The sequence below is a fragment of the Erythrolamprus reginae genome, chromosome 3 (assembly GCF_031021105.1).
Source record: "Erythrolamprus reginae isolate rEryReg1 chromosome 3, rEryReg1.hap1, whole genome shotgun sequence".
Taxonomy (NCBI): Eukaryota; Metazoa; Chordata; class Lepidosauria; order Squamata; family Dipsadidae; genus Erythrolamprus; species Erythrolamprus reginae.
This window is the reverse complement of record NC_091952.1, coordinates 153,191,582-153,213,584: the sequence shown is the minus strand read 5'-3', so window position 1 is coordinate 153,213,584 and position 22,003 is coordinate 153,191,582. Positions and strand designations below refer to the sequence as shown.

Here is a 22,003-nt window from a genome sequence, read left to right as displayed (position 1 = left end):
GGAATCTTGGCCTCAAAGAAAAAAATGTCAGGTTTTGTTAAAGATCTACAGAATCACTCCTGAGGATCAAGAATTGTAAGCCTTGAAAATATGGTGATGTATCTGCCGGAATATAAAGACATTTAATAACAGAAGAAGTTATATTTTCCCTCCTTTCATGACGATGTAAATTATACACTGATTTTTGTTGTTGTTGTTATTTTGTTTTGTTTTTGTACTTTGTAAATGTTTGTCTATTTTTTGGTTGTTATGTTTTTAAAGAACTACAATAAAAATTAATTTAAAAAAATATGGTGATGGAGTTGGATATTTCAAAGTTGATACCAATGGCATAGTGCCAGTCATGGAGCTGAAGGATAAGGAACAGAGTTAAAAATTGGTGATCTGTTATAGTCAGCCACTTCGGTGAATTACAATTTTAAATTATGTAAGATATATAATGCATTCAAACCTCCATAACTGATTTTCCTGGTATCAAGAGCTCTCCAGAAGTCACTGGCAGTACCAGAATACTTGGCTTGAAATGGGAGGGAGGAGATGAAGTACAACAGAATATCAATGTTACTTCCATCAGCAATGTAGCAAAACTACCCATGCTCGAATTCAGCAAGGAAGCATCTGGAAGCAGCACTGCTTGTTCAGCCTAAAGTCTGAAGTGCTGTTTTGTTAAGAGTCGGAGCATGAATCACTTCGTGATCTATGAAACTTTAAGAAGCGCAGCTCTGGCAATGAACACAAAAGCCAATGGAGGTGGCACAAAAAATGTTCCAGTTGGTAGGAAGCATACTTTTACAACTTATGTATTCTCCCCCTTCCTCTCAAAAGACAGGACCTAAGGCCATTGGCTAAGAGAACTTTGGCAAAATATACTGTATTAAAGTAAAAATGTTAGGAAAAAAGAAATGTAATGGTAGTAGAAAGAAAAAGAGAACTAAGACAAGATAGAAATCAATAAACAGGAATATGTGATCAATAATAACCAAAAGGAAATAGAGATGGAGATTATGTCTCATTATGTGCTGCTACAGTGACAAAAAAAATAAATAAACCAATTTGGTTGAAATATCTCTTGATATAGATATGCACATTAAATAATTCAATTCTTTCCAAGCTCATCTTTAAAATATTGTGGACTGAAGGTCTGTCCAGATGCAAAGCCATATTGTGTCATGCAAAGTGGGGGGGGGGGGGAGGGCCCATCTCATTTTGCTTGCACAGATAAAAATGGCATCATGTTTCTACAGTCCAGATTGCTGCTATGATTTGCAACAGATGGTACCATTTAAGAACAGTTGTAAAGTCAGTAGTATTTATAATGATGTTTCAGTATTTGACCTAATATCTATATACATTGCAAAAAAGCTCACAAACCCTTGGTTTTTAAATAGCTAATAAGCATTTTAAATAAAAACTGTTACTTGCCTTAAAAGCCAACTGCATTGTTTGCAATGTTTTAGAAGGTCTACAGACTACTGATAAAGCTGTTACATATTCTCGTATGTCAATCAGGCCATCTTCCTTCTGTTGAAAAAATGAAATGAAAAACGAAAAGGAACATACATAAATTCGTATCTAGAGAATATATGAAAATTTCTGCACTTACAGACACCAATTTCTTAAAACTGGATCTCATGCAAACTATTTAGATGGGGGCAAATCCCTGTGAATTTCTGAAAATCTAATGTAAATTTCTATTTTCTTTATCAGAATAGGACTTAGAAAGTTTGAAGAGTATATTTATTTATGGTTCCATTTTTCAGTGACTTATCCCCTAAAAATGTGATTATGTAAAGAAATATAGGCAATTTGATTAACATATTTGTGCAATTTTTTACTGCTGAATGAAAAATTTAGCAGCAGAGGGATGCAATTGTCTCCACAAAATATATGTAATAGGATTAGTATTGGTAGGTGGAGTCATATCATACCCACAGCCATTTCCTGTTTTCAAATATAGGTAGTCCTCAACTTACAACCACAATTGAGCCCAAAATTTATTAAGTGAATTTTGCCCCATTTTACAATTTTTCTTGCCACATTTGTTAAGTGAATCACTGCACTTGTTAAATTAATAACATAGTTGTTAAGTGAATCTTCTTTCCTCATTGACTTTGTGTGTCAGGATGCAAAACGCGATCACATGACCACCGGACATTGCGATGGTCATAATTGTGAGTTAGTTGTCAAGCATCCAAATTAAATCACATGACCAAGGGGATGCTGCAATGGTCACGTGTGAAAAATGGTGACAAATCACTTTTTTCAGTGCCATTGTAACTTCAAACAGTCACTAAATGAACTGTTGTAATTTGAGGACTATATATACAATTTCTCTAGCATGTACAGATAGTCCTCAACTTACAACTAACCACTTAACAACTGTTTGAAATTACACTGGACTTTAAAAAGGTTTCCTACTACTCACCCTCAATCTTATAACTGCTGCACCTCCCCATGTTTACACAATAGTATTTCTGGCGTTTAGTTATTTATAACTGCCTACAGTAATTTGCAATGATTTCGCTGTTTTCTGGCAGAAAATCGCAAAAAATGCCCATGTGTCTGTTGGATTCACTTAATGACCAGGTAGTTCATTTAACAACCTTGATATCTTGCTTTATGAACCAATCATAAAAATTGGTTGTAAAATCTAGACCAATCATGCGATCCTTTGATTTATAAATCCAACAGCTCATGATCAGAATACTAGGTGCCATTGTGGTTATAAGTCAAGGACCATCTGCGGTGACACAGTGGTTAGAATGCAGTACAGAGCTGCGGTGGTGCGGTGGTTAGAATGCAGCACTGCAGGCTACTTCTGCAGACTACCAGCTGCCTGCAATGTGACAGATCGAATTTCAACAGGCTCAAGTTGACTCAGCCTTCCATCCTTCTGAGGTAGGCAAACTGAGGACCCAGATTGTTGGGGGCAATATGCTGACTCTGTAAACTGCTTAAAGAGGGCTGTAAAAGCACTGTGAAATGCTATGTAAGACTAAGTGCTAATGCTATCTGTACATTCATTATCACTCATTAAGTAAATCATATACAGATTGGGGGAAGGGAAAGAGACTTCAATCTTGCCACTGAAGGAGGAAGATTGTTATTTCTAATTGCTGTTAGTAACAATAAACATGTTCTCTATTAATGAACTGATCATTGATCAGCTGAGCATTGTGGAAAAATTAGCATGGCTTCCCAGGTGTGGATAAAATGATCACAAATTGCTTTTTGGTGCAGTGGCAAAGCAAAGCTATTTCCTTCTCCAGCAACTAGTATGACATCACTCCTTCCCATTCTTTTGGTACATGGAAACAAGTGGATTTTACCCATAGTAATATTTTCTACTGTACAATAACTTTTGTTTTATATTTCTGGTCATAATGAATTCTTACCTCTTCAAAAAGTGCAAACATATTTTCTAACATATCTGAAACTTGAATTTTCAAATACTCTGCAAATTCCTTGAGAGTGACTTTTTTGCTTTTCAGTTTCCTAGCTCTTTCTGAATATGCATCAAGTTCTTTTTCAAGATTTTCTGGCTTTAACCTTAAAATGTAAAGGAAAACAAAGTATGTTTTGACAATAATCATTTAAGCAAAAAAAGAGATGGAGGGAGGATCATCTCTATTTCTTATACTAACTCCAAAAACCATAAAAACTGAAAATTTACTTTCAATTGAAACCTATTGGGGGGGGGGAATCCCTTTATTTCATTTAAATTTTATTTTCCACTGAGCAATTTATGTTCTCTTTTACAAAATGCCAGATCAAGGCTATACATTCTTTTCTTCCTGCAATATGCCTCTACATATTTTTGTTCTCAGCAGAAATATTTTGCAAATCCTGTATCTTCAATTGTATCTGAATAAAGACTTTGGCTATCAAACAAACAAACAAAAATATTACAGTATTTCAACAGAACTCTCACTTTGTAAAATATTATTACTTTTAGCAGAGAAAACCATTTTTCCCAACATAAATTCTGACTATAGCTATACAGCCATTTAAAATCTCTGTAATGTATACTAAATCTGTCACTTTTTTTTCCAAAACACATTTCAAATCACTTTTTTCTTTGCATCTAAAAGCATGAAGAAAATAAGGCTGGTTTTTCCTATGTCTGAACCAAAAGCTACCTGAAGAATTCAAAAAAGCAGTGACATGCATTTTATAAAATCAGTTTGTCACACAATTCTGAATGGTTACAAAGCTTTTGTTTGTTTGTTAAAAGCAGCTGTGCGTTATTATGTATTGATAATTTACTTACCCAAGATTTCTTACAAGTTTTGCAAATTCTAAGAGACGGGTATTTGATGGGAGATGGAGTTGTCCTTCGGCCAAAGCCAGCTGGCAATCTTCAAAAGTATAGTCTGTTACTGAAATTCCTAAAGCCCTTAAATAGACAAAAATATGTATACATATATACTCATTCACACACAGTTTCATGAAACATTTATTTGATGCATAGTTCAAAAGTTCAACCATGGCATAGCATAGCATGGCAGTACAACTACAAACCTTTCAAATATTAGAAGTAAAAGGTAATATTTGAAGCAGAGGTAATGACTTGAGGATACAATGTTGAATTTGCATTGAAGAGACTAGAACCCTTCCTATTTAGCATATCAATTTTTGCCATCTCCAAATTGCATCTTTATTTATGACTTAATTTATAACTGCAGCACAGTAAATGGCCATATTTGGTTGTTTTGTAATTTCAGATCCAAGAAATGGTTAATCAGGGTGCTGCCTCAACACGTTGCATGTGTAAATTTCCACAGGATTCAATACTGGAAACATTCCAATTTAACATCTGAGTCAGGATTTGACAGCTTGGTTTTCTGATCCCAGCAAATCCATGCAATGAGTACTATAAAACCATTTCCCCATTGCAAGATTTTGGTTACTTCTTAAAGTATATTAGTTACCCACAGAGGTAGTTAGGAGTTAAGTGTCCTGAAGCGTCTGACAATGCTCAGTTCTATATTTGTCAAACACTCAGGTGATGTATCTATTCTCAGTCAGTACTTGGAAACTATAATCAGGTGGATAAGGATTAACAGATTGAAACCAAATCCACTGCAAGTGAGATTTGACAGGAAAATATTCTCAGGTTTTAGAAGGCACACAGGCACTGACGTGTTTGTTATTTCCCTAACAAAATGGGTTTAAAAAGAAGAGTTTACATATAGAATAGCAATTTTATAAAGTAGCTTTAATCTACAGAATTCTTTTTCAACTATCCATGATAACAATAGCAACAACACTTCAACTTATATATGGCTCCAAAGTGCATTACAGCACTCTCTGAGTGATTTACAATGTCAACATATTGACCCAAAAATCTGGGTCCTCATTTTCAAACTCAGAAGGATGGAAAGCTGAGACAAACTTGAGCCAGTCCGGATCAAACTTTGTCAGCCTACAATATTGCATTCTAACCATTGCATCACTAGGGCTCATGATGTAGAGTTTCTATTTTTTCTTGAATAGAAACCTTTGCAGTGCTAATTTTCATTTCAGACATTTCAGTTACTCAAAAAATTTACCTGCAAGTATTCAGAGAGTTTTACTGTTAATGTATTATCTAGTGAAATGTCTCTGAATTAACAGTATAAAAACATTTGACTGTGAGATATGTGCTTGAGGAGCACTTCTTTTTACTTGACTTCCTTTATCAGCCTTCTTCTTCTCAGCTTCTAGTTTGAACATGATGTTTATATGAAATATAAACAGTCAATGAGACAGAGGACCTTGACAACAAGAACCCTGACACTGTGGGGGAAATAATCTCATCTGCAGTTTTTCCCAACCAATTTATTTTAGTAATATAACATCATTACCCATATTTCCTTTCTTTCTCTGTTTCAAGCACGCAAATATTTAGTTAGATTTTTGGCTGCCTCTACAATGTTCCTAATTTGTTTTTGTTTGTTCAAAACACAGCAGTAATTATTTCCTATCACTAATATTTTTCCTCTATCTTTTGACATCATGGCACAGAAAAAATATTTTTCTTGCAATATTTCATATATAAGCAAAAATGTTGCTACTGTTTGAAATTATGCAGTTATTATGCTATTTGAAATCTTAGTTTACTCACTCTGCCATTATACGCCTCACATTGTTTGCATATAAGGATGGGTTTTTCTTTTCCTCTTCAGAAGGTATATACACAGGCAGGAACTATACACAGGAAAATAAATTTTAATGCAGAGGCATTATCACATTGCACAAATATATAATACTGGTGTTTTGAAGATGAAGAAATGTTATGAGAACAAGCATTTAAAATCAGGAATAAAAAAACCTAATAACCTGAAGCCTGAATAGTTATCATCGAGAAGAAATACCAGCATGACAAGTATTTGGTTTTCATTTCTTCTCTTAGCATGTTCTAAGAACAAATGTAACCCTTCAGAAAGCAAATGACAATTTTTGCTCCAGTTATCTATCCTTGTATTAAGATTTCCTGTCACTGCAGTTATTCCATTTTCCCCATCATTCAAGCCCTTAAATTGGGAAAACCCTTTTTATTTAAAAGAGCACTCAAATGTGAAATGAATTTCTTTCCTGCCTCTGGGTACAATATACCTCTTTAAGATAAACACAAAAATAAAACATTGTAATAAGACAGGCAAAAACCCAAAACATTCCCTAAAAGCATCCAAGATATTATTATCATGTTTGTAATAGTAGTGAAGATCTGTAACTTGGCTGTAAGATGAGGGTGGAGGTTCGTTCTTCAAGCTTGTGAGTTGATTTCCCCACGTTTTGTTACCAGACTGGGTAATATCTTCAGCAGAATCGAGGAGATGTCTATATTTGTATGTTTTTTCTGCTTATTCTGACCCTCCACCAATCCCTCCAACCAGCACTTCACCTACCAATGACCCTCAGCTGATGTGACCCTGACCTGACCTCCCTCCATCACAAAAAACATTGACCACACAAAGCTCTTATAAGCAGAACACTGATACTGACAAAAGAACCTCTACCCTCAATATTATCATGTTATCAAATCCCTAACAAACTACTGCATTTTTGGACTATAAGATGAAAGTAGCTTTTGGGGAGGAAAATAAGAAAAAAAAATCTGCCTTCCAGCATCCATCCAGTATTCACCTGGCCTGTTCACCTCAGCCCATTTTCCGTGGCCTATTCACCGCCGTAGCCCATTCACTGCCACCACAGTCTGTTCGCTATAGCCCGTTTGCCACAGCCATGGCACATTTGCTGCTCCCCATTCTAGAACAGCTGATTGGTGTCATATTAACCCTCCCCCCAGTGCATTATTCACTGTATAACGCAGTGGGGGAATGCATCTTATACTCTGAAAAATATGGTAATTTGTTTTTGCATATCTAAAGGCAGTAAGAGTTGATATTCCTCTGGAAATCCATTATTAGATACTGCTATAGAGAATTTTTGGAGTAGAATACACTTTTTGCTCCCTAAAAGAGGCTGAAAATTTGGATGTGTCTTATACTCTGAATATAGCTTTTTCCAAAGCTTTTTTTTAGCCCTAACTAGGTGCTAATGATCTTCCCAGCTCTTATCTTGCAAGCTTTTCATTGTTACTCTCTCCAAAGAATGTTTTTCCAGTCCTAAGTCTTTGCAGGCTTTTTTAAATTGCTCCGAATAAGTTTCTCTCTAGCCCTAACGAGCTGCTAACAATGTTCCCAGCTCTTACTAGTTTGCAAGCTCTTTCGTTGTTACTCTCTCTGAATAAGGTTTTTTTAAACCCTAACCAGGGGATAAAATAATGTGCTAAAGCTGACCAGACTAAGGATGCTAGCCAGATGAATACCTGGTAGGCAGATCCCCCCCCCTTTTCCTCCCCCAAAATTAAGGTGCGTCTTATATTCCGATGGATCTTAGTCTGCCAATATAGTGCTTTATCTCGTGTACTCATCAGTTTAATTCTTTTTTATGGGATATATACTATGAAACATACAACAGGAACTTTAAGAACCAAGTAAATGATAGCCAGGTTCATGGCAATAGATGAACAACAGGTATTTTGGCCCAAGGCAATTTAGGCTTAATTCTTAATAATAGTTGATTTAAAACTGGGCATAAATAGTCCGTAAAAGAAACTTCTGCCTGACAAGTTTTACAGATGCTAAAGTTGCTGATCACTTTTCGAAGGCAACCCCAAAATGAATACAGTATTGTAATTTAAGACATAGATCAGTTTGGATTGATATTTTCTTCTCAAGAAATGTAACTTTGCAGAATTGGACAATGTTACTCTGAATATAATAGCTGTCCGATCCTTCAAGATAAATACAGCATTTAAGAACAATGAACATCATGCAATAATGACTCAAATCCAATATCCATTAAACAATTTAGAATATTACTTTGTTATTGCTTAAGCTGAACTTAGATTGGAAAGCTTTCAAATGAAAAATCACATCCAATCAGGAAAGCCACTCTTTTCACTAGTCCTTCTAAGATCTTATTTATAAACAAACTTGAGAAAATTAGCTGAGTAGTAACATTCAAGGGAGCCTCAAAAATATCACTTCAGAAAGGATGGAACACAGTCTTTATTTTTAAAAATAAGCTATTACAAAACTCATTTCCACAGCAGCCTTCTCTTGTCAGCCAGAAAGATTATGTAAGTATCAAACATTTGCTGGCCTCATTCTTTTAAACATCTTGTCCTCCTCCAAATAGTTTACTTATCAGAATTAGCTAAATGACTGCTTCAGTTGCTTTTCCAATATCTAGTCAAAATGTAGAAACGAAACAGAGATGTGTTGCTTTATATTTTGATAGAAAATTATTGGTCTGATTTTCATGAAAGAAAATATTCCTTGAAAATAATTGTATAGGATATTGAAGAAGATATATCACTCAGGAAAGTCTGATAGAAGAAACCTAAATGTTAAGCTTGGCTTAGTTAAATAGTGTTAACTTTATTAGTAGAAATTCATCCCTGCAAACAAAGCTCTTCAGTTGCCTACCCCATCAACAGATCAGTTTCATATCTGATTATCTGGGTTGGTTTAATAAAGCCTTGAAGTTGAGTAGAAATACTTAGTATGACAAAAGTCATAAATCTCCATCTACTGCACACAAATGCAGAAAGAATATCACTAAAGGGGAGTTGCGATTTATTTTTATTTCTCTCTTCCAATATCTATGCGGTAAAGGGCAGATTAATTACACTTCTGTTATTATACTTACCTCAATTTCCACAAAATTATGAAACTGACATAAGGTAAGCCACAGGATCGTCAACCTTAAGAATAGAATAATGGATTAAAACTTTAATGTCACTTTAAATGTAAACTAATCAGCATACATTAAAATGAAATTTTGTGGGTATATTATGCATATACCCACATATATACAACACAGAGAAACATCAGTCTAGTTTGAATGTATACATATACATGGCCAGAATCTTGCAAATTTACAAGGTGGGTGGCATAAGGAACAATGCTGTTACAGAATTTAGTAGTCCTTCTATAAATACCACAAAATCTCTTCCCAGAGGGGAGCAATAGACCGTGAAGTGGGTGTATTGGGTCTCTAACAATACTTCGAGCTCTAAGCACATAGTGTTTATACATAGTATCCTGAATAATGGGAAGTGAGCTTCCTATAATCTTCTCAGCTGTCCTTATCAATCTCTGTATGGACCTTCTATCTGAGGCACTGCTGCCACCAAACCAAACAGTGATGAAGTTTGTTAAAATGCTCTCAGTCATGCCTCTATAAAAAGTGGCCAGGACAGAAGGACATATGTTCTCCTCATCAACTTCCACTCTCAAACAGCTTACTGATCCCTATTAAAAATAATACTGTAACCAATTCTAATGAAAACTGTGTAGCAAATAGCAGCCAGTATTGAATATCACCCTCCACCCCCATTTGCAACATTAGAATAAGAAATGAGGGAGCAAGGCTCATATTCCAAGCTCCATTTTTCATATGGTTGGGCTATTTGAAATATTTCTATGTAATATAGCCAGTTCAGGAAATTAGGATAAGATTTTCAAGTTGCACTGTTTGCTCTGAGGTTAAAATAAAACACATTTTTCATTTCATACACAATCCTACAGGTATTAACAATGCATTCTATATGTTTTAAAATAACATTATCAAACAACATTAACAACCCTCAGAATAATCAGATCAGTTTGGGTTCCAATTGTCAATTTTTATTTTAGAAATATTAAATCACTGTCATTTACATATGACCGTAATAGTATTAAATCTTAGAGTAATAAATAAGTCAAACTGTACGTCACTGACTTACGCTCCTGGACCTTGCCATGTCCATGTAATTGTATCCTATAAAAAAAATAATTGTTTTAAATATAGATGTAACAGCTTCTTGTTGCTCTACTCTCAACATATTAACAGGCTTCATGAGAAAAAAGGATCCCTTTAACAGATAGATAGAAATGATACATTAATCATAGTATTAATCAAGATTTAAAAAATGATATTTTTTTTGTAATTAGAAATATAAAGCCAGCGGTTAAACTTTACATGCAAATTTTATGTCTTCCACAATTCAATTCAATTTATTAGATTTGTATGCCGCCCCTCTCCGTAGACTCGGGGCGGCTCGCAACAATAATAACACAATATATAACAAATCTAATAATTAAACATAATAAAAAGTAATTAAAAACCCCTTATTAAAAGAAAACATACACTCAAACATACCATGCATAAACTGTATAGGCCCGGGGGAGATGTCTCAGTTCCCCCATGCCTGGTGGCAGAGGTGGGTTTTAAGAGGTTTACGAATCTCCGGGGGGAGCTGGTTCCAGAGGGTCGGGGCCGCCACAGAGAAGGCTCTTCCCCTGGGTCCCGCCAGACGACATTGTTTAGTCGATGGGACCTGGACAAGGCCAATTCTGTGGGACCTAATTGGTCGCTGGGATTTGTGCGGCAGAAGGCAGTCTCGGAGATATTCTGGCCCGATTCCATGAAGGGCTTTATAGGTCATAACCAACACTTTGAATTGTGACCAGAAACTGATCAGCAGCCAATGCAGACTGCGGACTGTTGGTGTGACATGGGCATACCTAGGGAAGCCCATGATTGCTATCACAGCTGCATTTTGCACGATCTGAAGTTTCCGAACACTTTTCAAAGGTAGCCCTATGTAGAGAGTGTTACAGTAGTCGAACCTCAAGGTGATGAGGGTATGAGTGACTGTGAGCAGGGACTCCCGGTCCAAATACGGCTGCAACTGTTGCACCAGGTGAACCTGGGCAAACGTTCCCCTCGCCACAGCTGAAAGATGCTTTTCTAATGTTAGCTGTGGATCGAGAAGGACGCCCAAGCTGCGAACCCTCTCTGAGGGGATCAATAATTCTCCCCCCCCCCCAGGGTGATGGATGGACAGATGGGATTGTCCTTGGGAGGCAAAACCCACAGCCACTCCGTCTTATCAGGGTTGAGTTTGAGTCTGTTGATACCCATCCAGACCCTAACAGACTCCAGGCACCGGCACATCACTTCCACTGCTTCGCTGACTGGACATGGGGTGGAGATGTAAAGCTGGGTATCATCAGCGTACTGATGATACCTCAACCCATGCCCTTGGATGATCTCACCCAGCGGTTTCATGTAGATATGAAATAGCAGGGGGGAGAGGACCGACTCCTGAGGCACCCTACAAGGGAGCAACCTAGAGGTCGACCTCTAACCCCCCACTAACACCGACTGCGACCAACCGAGAGGTAGGAGGAGAACCACTGAAGAACAGTGCCTCCCACTCCCAACCCCCCCAGCTGGTGCAGAAGGATACCATGGTTGATGTTATCGAAAGCCGCTGAGAGGTCGAGAAGCACCAGGACAGAGGATAAACCCCTGTCCCAGGCCCACCAGATAATATTTCTATTAGAATTTATCAGAAATAGAAGTTTAAGAAATAAAAAATTAATCTATACTCCCAGAAATTAGACTTCAAGGCAGATGAAACAATGAAGCATTACAATGGATATCTATTCCAAGAAATCTGGGCACAAGTCCAGGACCCATGGAATGGAACACCCTTAAAAAATGCCACAGGCAGTAATGGCATGTCAGCATATTATCTAACAGAAAATTGTACTGACTGGATTGATTCTGCAGTCATGGGCTATTTTAATCTGAAGTATTTCTTTCCACTATGGGAGACTGGCAGCACTGGCGTATGGTGCTAGCATAATATCAGCTAATTCCATCACTGTTTCTATGTTCTTATTGAGCCTTCCTTTCCAGGGTGAAATCTTTTCATGCATTTTTTTATCCACAACTTAAAGCCAAAATGCTAAATGGCCTAGCAGAGGATAAGAGGAGGGGAAGTAAAAAGGAAATTGAAAGATGAGAGTGAAAAGTGGACACCAATAGCACAAATGAAATAAATTGCTCAATCAGAAAATGAAACTCAAGGACTCAACCAGAGAGTTATGGAAGAAGACACCTTGCCTAGTTCGTTCAAAGGCATTCTACCCCTCTACAATTTTGATTACTACTGGAAACATCCCACCACCCATTTTTTTTCTACTCAGGTTAGATAAGTGAAGAAATTCTGCCCTAATTACAATTCCATTTTTAATTTTGCTTGCTCTATGCTTGACTGCTGTTATTGGAATATGAAATTAACATCCCTTAATTTGGAGCTTAAAATATCAGTTGTACTTATACAAAAAACAATTCTTTCTAACCAGCACAATAAATGTTATCTCCTACCCAATCTGATTTCTCTAAGACAGACTATTGCTTAGAAAGAGTGCTAAACTGGTATGAACAGGTGTTCTGATCGCCCATCACAGATAAAAGCTAATATTTTGTTATACTTATTTCTTACAAAAATCCCAATCTTGGAAGGGTTTTGATGGAAGCCTTTATTTAAAAGGCTAAAGATTTGTAGACTCGGAGGGGGGGGGGAGCATTCTTAGAAGGGCTTTTACTTTGCCTTGTTGTTACAGAGTGTTCTCTTCAGCTGTCTTACAACAATCATTTTTCAGAATGATTGTGCTTTTATAACATTGGGCAAGTTGAAAACATTTCACTTTCTCTGTTTACTGTAATATTTCTCAACCTTAGCAACTTTAAGATGTGTAGACTTCAAGTCCTAGAATTTCCCAGCCATGAGTAGAAGTCTAAATACAGTGATACCTCGTCTTACGAACTTAATTGGTTCCGGGACGAGGTTTGTAAGGTGAAAAGTTTCTAAGACGAAACAATGTTTCCCATAGGAATCAATGGAAAAGCAATTAATGTGTGCAAGCCCAAAACCTAACTCTTTTGCCAGCCGAAGCGCCCGTTGTTGCGCTGCTGGGATTCCCCTGAGGCCCCCCTCCATGGGAAACCCCACCTCCGGACTTCCATGTTTTTGTGATGCTGCAGAGGTATCCCAGCAGGGGAATCCCAGCAGCACAAAAACGGGTGTTTCGCTGGCAATGGAAGTGCATCCTAGTGGCGGTGGCTTTGGTTTGTAAGGTGAAAATAGTTTGGAAGAAGAGGCAAAAAAATCTTAAACCCCGGATTTGTATCTCAAAGTTTGTATGACGAGGGGTTTGTAAGATGAGATATCACTGTATCTTGAAGTTATCAAGGTTAAAAAACACTGATCGACATTATTTATGTTATAGAGATATTCAAAGTGCTCTTCCTTTTCCATTATCTTCCACGCTGCTTAACTATATAAGCAACTAGAAGTCCATGAATGTGATTTTCTTATATAATATAGCTAAAAGTTGTGTAGCCAAATGCAAAGTTAACTGTAATCGAATTGCTACTTTATACCACCCCGGTGTTCTTAAATTATAGTACAGTGGTACCTCAAGATACGAACCCCTCGTCTTACGAACAACTCGTGATACGAACCCGGGGTTCAGAAAAATTTTGCCTCTTCTTACGAACTTTTTTCGAGTTACGAAAAAGGGGAAACCCCAATCTTCGGCTCCTCGCTGCTGTGGCGCTGCCGAGCAGATCAGCTGCTGGGCGGCCGAAGAAACCTTCCCTGGGTCTTCCCCGCCGCCCACGCAAAGGGGAAACCCCGATCTTCGGCTCCTCGCTGCTGCCCGTCCGCCGCTCGCCCGCCCGCCGCTCGAGAGCAAGAGGGGGAGAGATAGAGAAAGAGAGAGAAGGAAAGAAAGAGATGAGAGGGAGGAAGAGAGTGTGAGAGAGGAAGAAGCAAGATAGAGAAAGAGAGAGAGAAAGAAAGATGAGAAAGGAAGAGAGTGACGTCATCGGGTGGGAAAAATCGCGATATAGCATTTCGCGAAGATCGAGATCGCGAAAATCGAGGGATCACTGTAGTTTGTTTAGATACCATCAAGTACTGTTTTATGCTATTATACAAGTATTATTTAAATCTTAATTATAATTAAGATGATAATGTACAAAGGATTTTAGCTTTCCAGCAATCTTTTAATTTTGCATCGCTATTTTTAAAAATTTATAGTTACCATTTTCAAACTTTGCAGGCAGAGGTTGTTTATAATGGTATTGCAATAGAACATTAAAAAAATCAACAGTCATCTAGTATTGGTCTTTTGCTTTTCATATAATAGATTTGAGAATAACTTTCAAATAGTTTCTTAATATTTCCTCTAATACACAGTATTATTTCAGATATTAATATACACAATCAGTACAATACGTACCCACTTGTTTGGATAACGTAAGATCACTGGTTGCACAGGTACTCCAGGGATAAATGCTCCTACAATGTGCATGGGATACATATTTAATTACAACAATCTCTCATTGTAAGCTATTTACAGCCTTAAAGTAAACTGAACAGATCTAAATTCAAGGAGAATCCACTAAAATCAATGACCATTAAATTACTTACATCTAACTTAAGTACTACTGATTTCAGTAACTCTGTTCTAAGCTTGATTAAGCCTGGATTTTGGATTAAAGGAGCTACGGAGTACCTTGTTAACTAATACTTTAGCAGTGTTTATTTTCTAGACAATATAAACAATTGTCTACTGACAGCAATATTCTTCTGCCAATATAATCCCTTGATGTTAATATATGTCTGTGGAGATGCTCAGTCCCTCAGGTCACGGTTATCCCAAAAGAGCATTTTTTCCTCTCCAAAAGGCAACTTGTCTTTTTTTCCCCTTCAAGATATTTTTCCTTGATGTTGATATATATATATTTTCCAGAATGGATAGAGCAGAAGTTCTAATACAAGCTTGTTCATTGTAATATACACAGTGTTTTGAAAAAGAAACATTACAAGATGAAACAGGTGGTTGTGTCCTTTTAATAGAAGAGATTTAAAGATTCTGATTTGAGTCTAAAACAAACATTTTGGACTCAAATTAGGGCCATTTCAATCGGAGAATACATCCAGAATGGAATAACCAGATGAAATAATCCATTCTATGCTCAATGATCTTTGAATTTGAAAGATATTGCATATATTTATATTTATTTTTCAATGATACAATCTTTTTTTAAAAAAAGAAAAAGACATCTGTTTTATATAGGTTTTCCACATAGATTTTAAGTTTATGGCTTACAAATATTTATGTGAATACAGTGGTACCTCAAGATACGAACCCCTCGTCTTACGAACAACTCGTGATACGAACCCGGGGTTCAGTAAAAATTTTGCCTCTTCTTATGAACTTTTTTCGAGTTACGAACCGGCGTTCGGAGACTGCTGGGAAGCCGCGCGGCTGTTTTAAAAGGTGACAGCCGGGCGGCGGGGCTTCCCAGAAGCCTCCCGAACGCCGGTTCGTAACTCGAACAAAGTTCGTAAGAAGAGGCAAAATTTTTCTGAACCCCGGGTTCGGTTCGGGAGGTTGCTGGGAAGCCCCCCAGGCCGGCTGTCACCTTTTAAAACAGCCGGCCGCTTCCCAGCAGTCGCCGAAAGCCGTTTTTTTGCGGGGGGTTTTTTGGTTGCACGGATTAATTAACTTTACATTGTTTCCTATGGGAAACAATGTTTCGTCTTACGAACCTTTCGTCTTACGAACCTCCTCCTTGCACCAATTAAGTTCGTATCATGAGGTATTACTGTAATTGTTATTATTATTCATAATCTCAATGGAACAGATATTAGATGGAAGAAAACTGCAAGTGAACAAATCAAGACTGTTTTATGTATTTTTCAGTTTCTACAATGCAAAAATTAACATAATCTTTGGAAGATTGCTAGTACCCTTCTAGATTTGCATTATTAACATTCTTATTTTGATTTAGCATTTTACCTTTCTCAAGAATTCAGAAATTTGCTCATAGGAGTACAAAACTCTGTAAAGTCCTCTGTCAAAATTCCAACAAAAGGAGGATTTAGGACAGTGGTTCCCAACCTTTTTTTCCCCATGCCCTCTGTGGGGCGTGGGCCTCACATTGGGAACCACTGACTTAGGGTGTTATATAAATACATCTCTAATTTCATTTGCATGTTATTCAGTTATTGAAACTGTTATTGAAATCTGTTAAATCTGTTAAACCAAACACTTCTCCTTAATTAAGAAGTTTCCAAATTTAATTTTAGTTTTCTTTTTCTGCCTCTGAGAGCTTTAGGTTATGCCATTGGGGAAGGGACCAGAAATTGATAGTATTAGGAAGTATTAATGCAGTGCAGTCAATTACTGACAATACACAATCACAAAAACCTGGATTATAAATTCAAATATATCCACATATTTCACAAGTTATGCAGTCTGAGTATTTTTAAGACATTTTCTTAAATGTCATAGCAGTAAGTAAACACAAAAGCACATACATCAAGAACAATCTTTGCATTTTGCCAGGGAACAGTCATAGCTTTTTGCAAAGTTTTACAAATATTTGAATTTTTAAACAGGCTAAATATTTCTGGTCAATTAAATTCTGCAAGGCATAATATTTACATATTTACAAAAATACTCAGTAGTTACTCCACAAAGGAAGGAAACAGAAAAGAGCATATTTGCTCTAATGTAAGAAGTGAAATTAAGCAACAATGAACACAGAATTTCATGTTTCACAATCCAAAATTATTAAAGGAAAGTTGTACAAAATACTTACCAGGTTTGAATGTAATTAGGCAGGATCGATTAGTACAGGTTCCTTCTGGGAATATCATTATCTTAAAAAAAAAATCAAAATATCTGCTTAATATTTTTAGGCAACTGGTACAACCTTTTAGGAAACATGTTTCAAATGCAGAATTTAGTCTTCAGTTTGTTATTCAAGGCACTTGGTGAAGGGGAAATAGTAATCTCAGAAAGAATTCATGGAATGAGGTCTAGTGTCCATATAAGCACTCTCATTTTGGTAATGTAAAAGGCAGGAAGTACAATGAAATATTTTCTCTCCATATACCCATTCCTTCTTATCTAAGAAGATAGTTCTTTACTGCTTAAGAAGAAAATACACTGTGAAAGCAGCCACTAATCTATTTCTTTAAAGCCCATGTTTGGAATTCCTCAAACTGTTTCTAGGTCAGGAAATTCACTTCCAGGAATGGTCAAACCACCCTTACAATTTTGTGGCCATAAATCAAGGATTACCTATATTAAATTGGAGAGAGGGATGGCATATAAGACCAATTAATAAAATAAATGAATAAATAAATGTTCAGAAAAAGGGAATAAGAAAATGTTAAATTGCTTGGTTCATTCAATTCAGAGAAAAATAATTCTATGAATCAGTTAAGGAAATTCTCAGGAAAAACACTCATATTTTCTAAGCTTACTTTTCTCAGAAATTTTTCCTTTCAATTATTGCTCTGAAATCATTCAAATATTCACTATGTTTATAATATTGTAAGCAAAAATAGTTTATTATAAAGTGTTTATTATAACTGCAGAAATGAAAGGCCTTTGAAAAGTCATGGATGTTTTATTACTAGGCTCTGCAATGATCCCATTCCATAAGGAGAGTGCTGCAATTACGCAGCAAAATAAGTCACAACAGGCTATTATACACTTCTTTTACAAGAGGTAAATAGAACAGTTCATTTAGTGACCGTTCAAAGTTATAAGAGCATGGAATAAAGTGACTTATGATGTTTTTCACACTTACAACCTTTGTAGCATCCCCATGATCATGTGATTAAAATTTAGATGCTTGGCAACTGCTTCATACTTATGACTGTTGTAATGTCCTGGGGTCATGTGATCACCTTTTGCAAGCTTCTGACAAGCAAAGTTAATGGGGACACCATATTCACTTAACAATCAGGCTACTAACTTATCAACTGCAGTGATTCACTATGACAACTATGGCAAGAAATGTAAAATGGGGCAAAATTTCTATAGACGAGAAATTAAACCCTAAACTCTAATTAATTTAGAAATACCTAGATAAGAGTGCTTAAATATTTTAAACCCAACTTATACTTATTGGTTGCGGGCAGTCTTAGAACAATTGCTACTATAATAAATAACTTCTGTTCTATTTACTGTTTTCAGAACCTACACATTTCTTCATTTTTAGTGGAGTCCAGTATAACAATCATATTCAACTCCTATTATTTTAAAGAGCGTCAATGTGTTTAATGGATTTCTAGTCTTTTATTTCAAAATATCAGCCTAGAAATTCAAACAATGACAATACTTTTCTGTTTAGCACCATGCTGGACACTTGAGTTTTTCTGCTCTATTTTCTCCCTCTTTTCTTTCTAAAAAGAAAAAAAGAGTACTCAGCACAAAATCCTTTCAATTAAAGCCTATACCTGACCACACCAACTAGATATTTCACATTCTTTTCTGCTCCAATAAAAATCAAAATAAACATATGCTAATTGAGGCCCTTAAAATGGTTCCAACTAGAGTCTTTCTTCTCTTTTTCTTTCAAAACAGCCACGCTGTGAAAAAGTGCTCCTCCTCAGCAACTCTCCTTTGAGTGCTTTCGTTGTATTCTGTGACCACTGCTGTGGCTGCCATCCACTTAAGGCAATAAAATGAAGAGTAAAAAAGTGGCTGGAGATAATATATAGAGCTGGAAGTAGTGTGAGAAGGATGGTGAAGCCAAGCACAAGCCCCACAATGTACTATGAAACATCTAGGAAAGAAGAAGGCTGACTAAAGATAAAGAGAATCCAACAAAGGGGTAGGACTGTAACTCAGACTTCCTGGTCAGCTCAATATGCCTGGCACACATGTTCTTTGCTCATCTGCCTGTGGGTTTTTTCCTTCCTGTTTTGCTAATCCTAGATTAGTAGATGAGCACAATTCCTAAGCCAGCTGTGCAAAAATACAGGTTTTAAAATAAAAAGATCATTCATCTCTCACAACTGTGTGTATACATATTTAAAAATTGATTTCAGGAAAGTACCACAATTGCCCAAGAAAAGAAAAGAAAGCTCAAATGTCCTACTGCATGGAAGCATAGGAAAAGTGTAAAATTGATTTCATAAACTGAGAACTCTCTCACCATTATTATTTGTAATATACTAGACTGAAATTCCAATCACTGTAGTAAAATCAACAATTACCACAGAAAAGAGAATCCTGATTCTCAAGCTCAGATCAAAAGAACTAGAATGCTAATGAATCACAAATTTCATTCAAATGAATTATCAATTATTTCAAATTTGCTATTAAAACATAATACATTTATCTGTAATCAAAACTATAAACAAAAACAATGTTTCATTTGCCTGCCAACATTCAGAGAAGACAGCTTCACATCCTCCTTCATAAACATTCATGGGAAAATCACAGATTTAACAAATGGAAATATGGCCTAAGTATTCCTAAGTATTATCTAAAAAGAAGCAATGTTTTTATTTTTATAGGTAGGTTTACCACTTTAAATCAAATTATGTACAGGAGTGAAGTAAGAAAATGCTAATTCAACAGGGCAATGAAAATTCTGAATTCAGACTAAAATTTGTCTTAACCACTGTTGGGATACCAAATGGTGATGACAATTATGTTGACCAAAAGTAGCATACAGTGGTACCTCGGTACTTGACCACAATTCGTTCCAGAAGTGTGGCCGAGAACCGATTTGGTCGAGTACCGAATTTATTTATCCCATAGGAAATAATGGAAATGGATTTAATTGGTTCCCAGCCCCTGTTAATTCGCTGGGAACCAATTAAATCTATTTTCTTTATTTCCAATGGGATAAATAAATTCGCTACTCCAAGCTGCAGGAAAGGTGGGGGCTGCTGCAATCCCGGCAGCTTTGGGGGGCTCTTTTCCTCATTGCTTCCTTTTATTACCTGTAAGCAGCTTCAAAAACTTTCTCCTTCCCTGTGGCTGCAACAGCGGCGGCTTCCCTTCCAGTAGCAACAGCGCCGGGAAGTCACGTAATGAAGGGAAGCTGCTGGAGCGGCAGCAATTGCTGAGATGGCTCCGGAGGCTTCTCTTCATCACGTGACGTTCCCGGCGCTGTTGCTACTCGAAGGGAAGCCGCCGCTGTTGCAGCCACAGGGAAGGAGAAAGTTTTTGAAGCTGCTTACAGGTAATAAGAGGAAGCATTGAGGAAAGGAGCCCCCAGAAGCTGCCAAGATTACAGCAGCCCCCACCCTTCCTGCAGCTTGGAGCTCTTAGAGAGCTCCTCAGCCCCCTGAAGCTGCCGGGATTACATTTCGGATAATGAACAAAATTTTCTCTGGCTGTTCAGTATCTGAATTTTTGTTCAGATACCGAAGCAACTTTTTGCCGAAAATTTTGTTCGTTATCCGAAATGTACGAGAAACGAAGCGTTCGAGTACCGAGGTACCACTGTATTTATAGTATTTCTTTACAAGCAAGAAATGCAATTAAATTAAAATGCTTTATCAATACCTGTGGCCATTTGCCATTAGATTGAGCACGCCGTCTTATTTCCTCAACAGTTTTTCTGCGAGAATCCTGATCCGATCGAGATACAAATACAGGTCGAATATATTTAATTAAAGCTAGAAAGAAACACAAAAAGATCAACATTTCCAAGTTTGTTCCTTTGGTATTGTTTAAATTATGTAAAATATATCATTTTACATAATACTCATAACAATAACAACAACAGAGTTGGAAGGGACTTTGGCGATCTTCTAGTCAAACCCTACACTACTGCAGACAAATGGTTATCCAACATATTCTTAAAAACTTTCAGTGTTGGAGCATTCACAAGCTGTTCCATTGATCAATTGTTCTAACTGTCAGGAATTTTCTGCTTAGTTCTAAGTTGCTTATCTCCTTTATTAGTTTCCACCCATTGCTTCTTTTCCTACCCTCAGGTGGTTTGGAGAATAGCCTGACTCTCTCTTCTTTATGGCAACCCCTGAAATATTGGAACACTGCTATCATGTCTCCCCTAGTTCTTCTTCTCATTAAACTAAACATACCGAGTTTCTGCAACCATTCTTCATGTTTTAGCCTCCAGTCTCCTAACCATCTTTGTTGCTCTTCTCTGTACTCTTTCTAGAGTCTCAACATCCTTTTTAATCGTGATGATCAAAACTGAATGCAGTCTTCCAAGTGTGGCCTTACCATTAACACTTCACGTGATCTTGATTCTATCCCTGTGTTAAGACAGCCTCGAACTGTGTTGGCTTTTTTTTGGCAGTGGCTGCACATTGCTGGTTCATATTTAAATGGTTCTCTGTTAGGACTCCAAGATCCCTCTCATAGTTACTACTGTTGAGCAAGATACCACATATACTGTGCCTGTATATCTTGTTTTTATTTCCTAAATGAAGAACCTTACTTTTTTCACCATTGAATTTTATTTTGTTTGATAGCACTCAATGTTCAAGTCTGTCAAGATCCTTCTGTTTCTTGAGCCTATCTTCTGGAGAGTTTGCTACTCCTGCTAGTTTGGTGTCATTTGCAAATTTGATGAGTTCTCCATCTATCCCTCCATCCAAATCATTGATGAAGATACTGAAGAGTACTGGGCCTAAAACAGAGCCTTGGGGTACTCCACTGCATACTTCCCTCATGTAGATGCAGTTTCACTGAGCACTACGTGTTGAGTGTGGTTGGTTAGCCAGTGTTGAATCCATCTGGTAGTGTTGCTGTCTAACCCACATTTTTTAACTTTATCTAGTAGTAGGCTATGGTCTACTTTATCAAATGCCTTA

General features: G+C 36.9%; 1 protein-coding gene across 1 annotated transcript in view; it reads right to left on the bottom strand.

Annotated features, from left to right (window-relative positions):
- Nucleotides 1-22,003, bottom strand: part of LPCAT1 (lysophosphatidylcholine acyltransferase 1) — a 55,904-nt gene that overhangs the window by 11,269 nt on the left and 22,632 nt on the right. The window contains exons 4-12 of the mRNA XM_070747043.1: nucleotides 20,724-20,836; nucleotides 17,008-17,068; nucleotides 14,637-14,695; nucleotides 10,280-10,314; nucleotides 9,202-9,256; nucleotides 6,107-6,189; nucleotides 4,271-4,396; nucleotides 3,396-3,549; nucleotides 1,423-1,521 (exon numbers count right to left, since the gene is read on the bottom strand). Of these exons, the coding sequence (XP_070603144.1) occupies nucleotides 1,423-1,521; nucleotides 3,396-3,549; nucleotides 4,271-4,396; nucleotides 6,107-6,189; nucleotides 9,202-9,256; nucleotides 10,280-10,314; nucleotides 14,637-14,695; nucleotides 17,008-17,068; nucleotides 20,724-20,836 (785 nt within the window). The remainder of the gene's footprint in view (nucleotides 1-1,422; nucleotides 1,522-3,395; nucleotides 3,550-4,270; nucleotides 4,397-6,106; nucleotides 6,190-9,201; nucleotides 9,257-10,279; nucleotides 10,315-14,636; nucleotides 14,696-17,007; nucleotides 17,069-20,723; nucleotides 20,837-22,003) is intronic.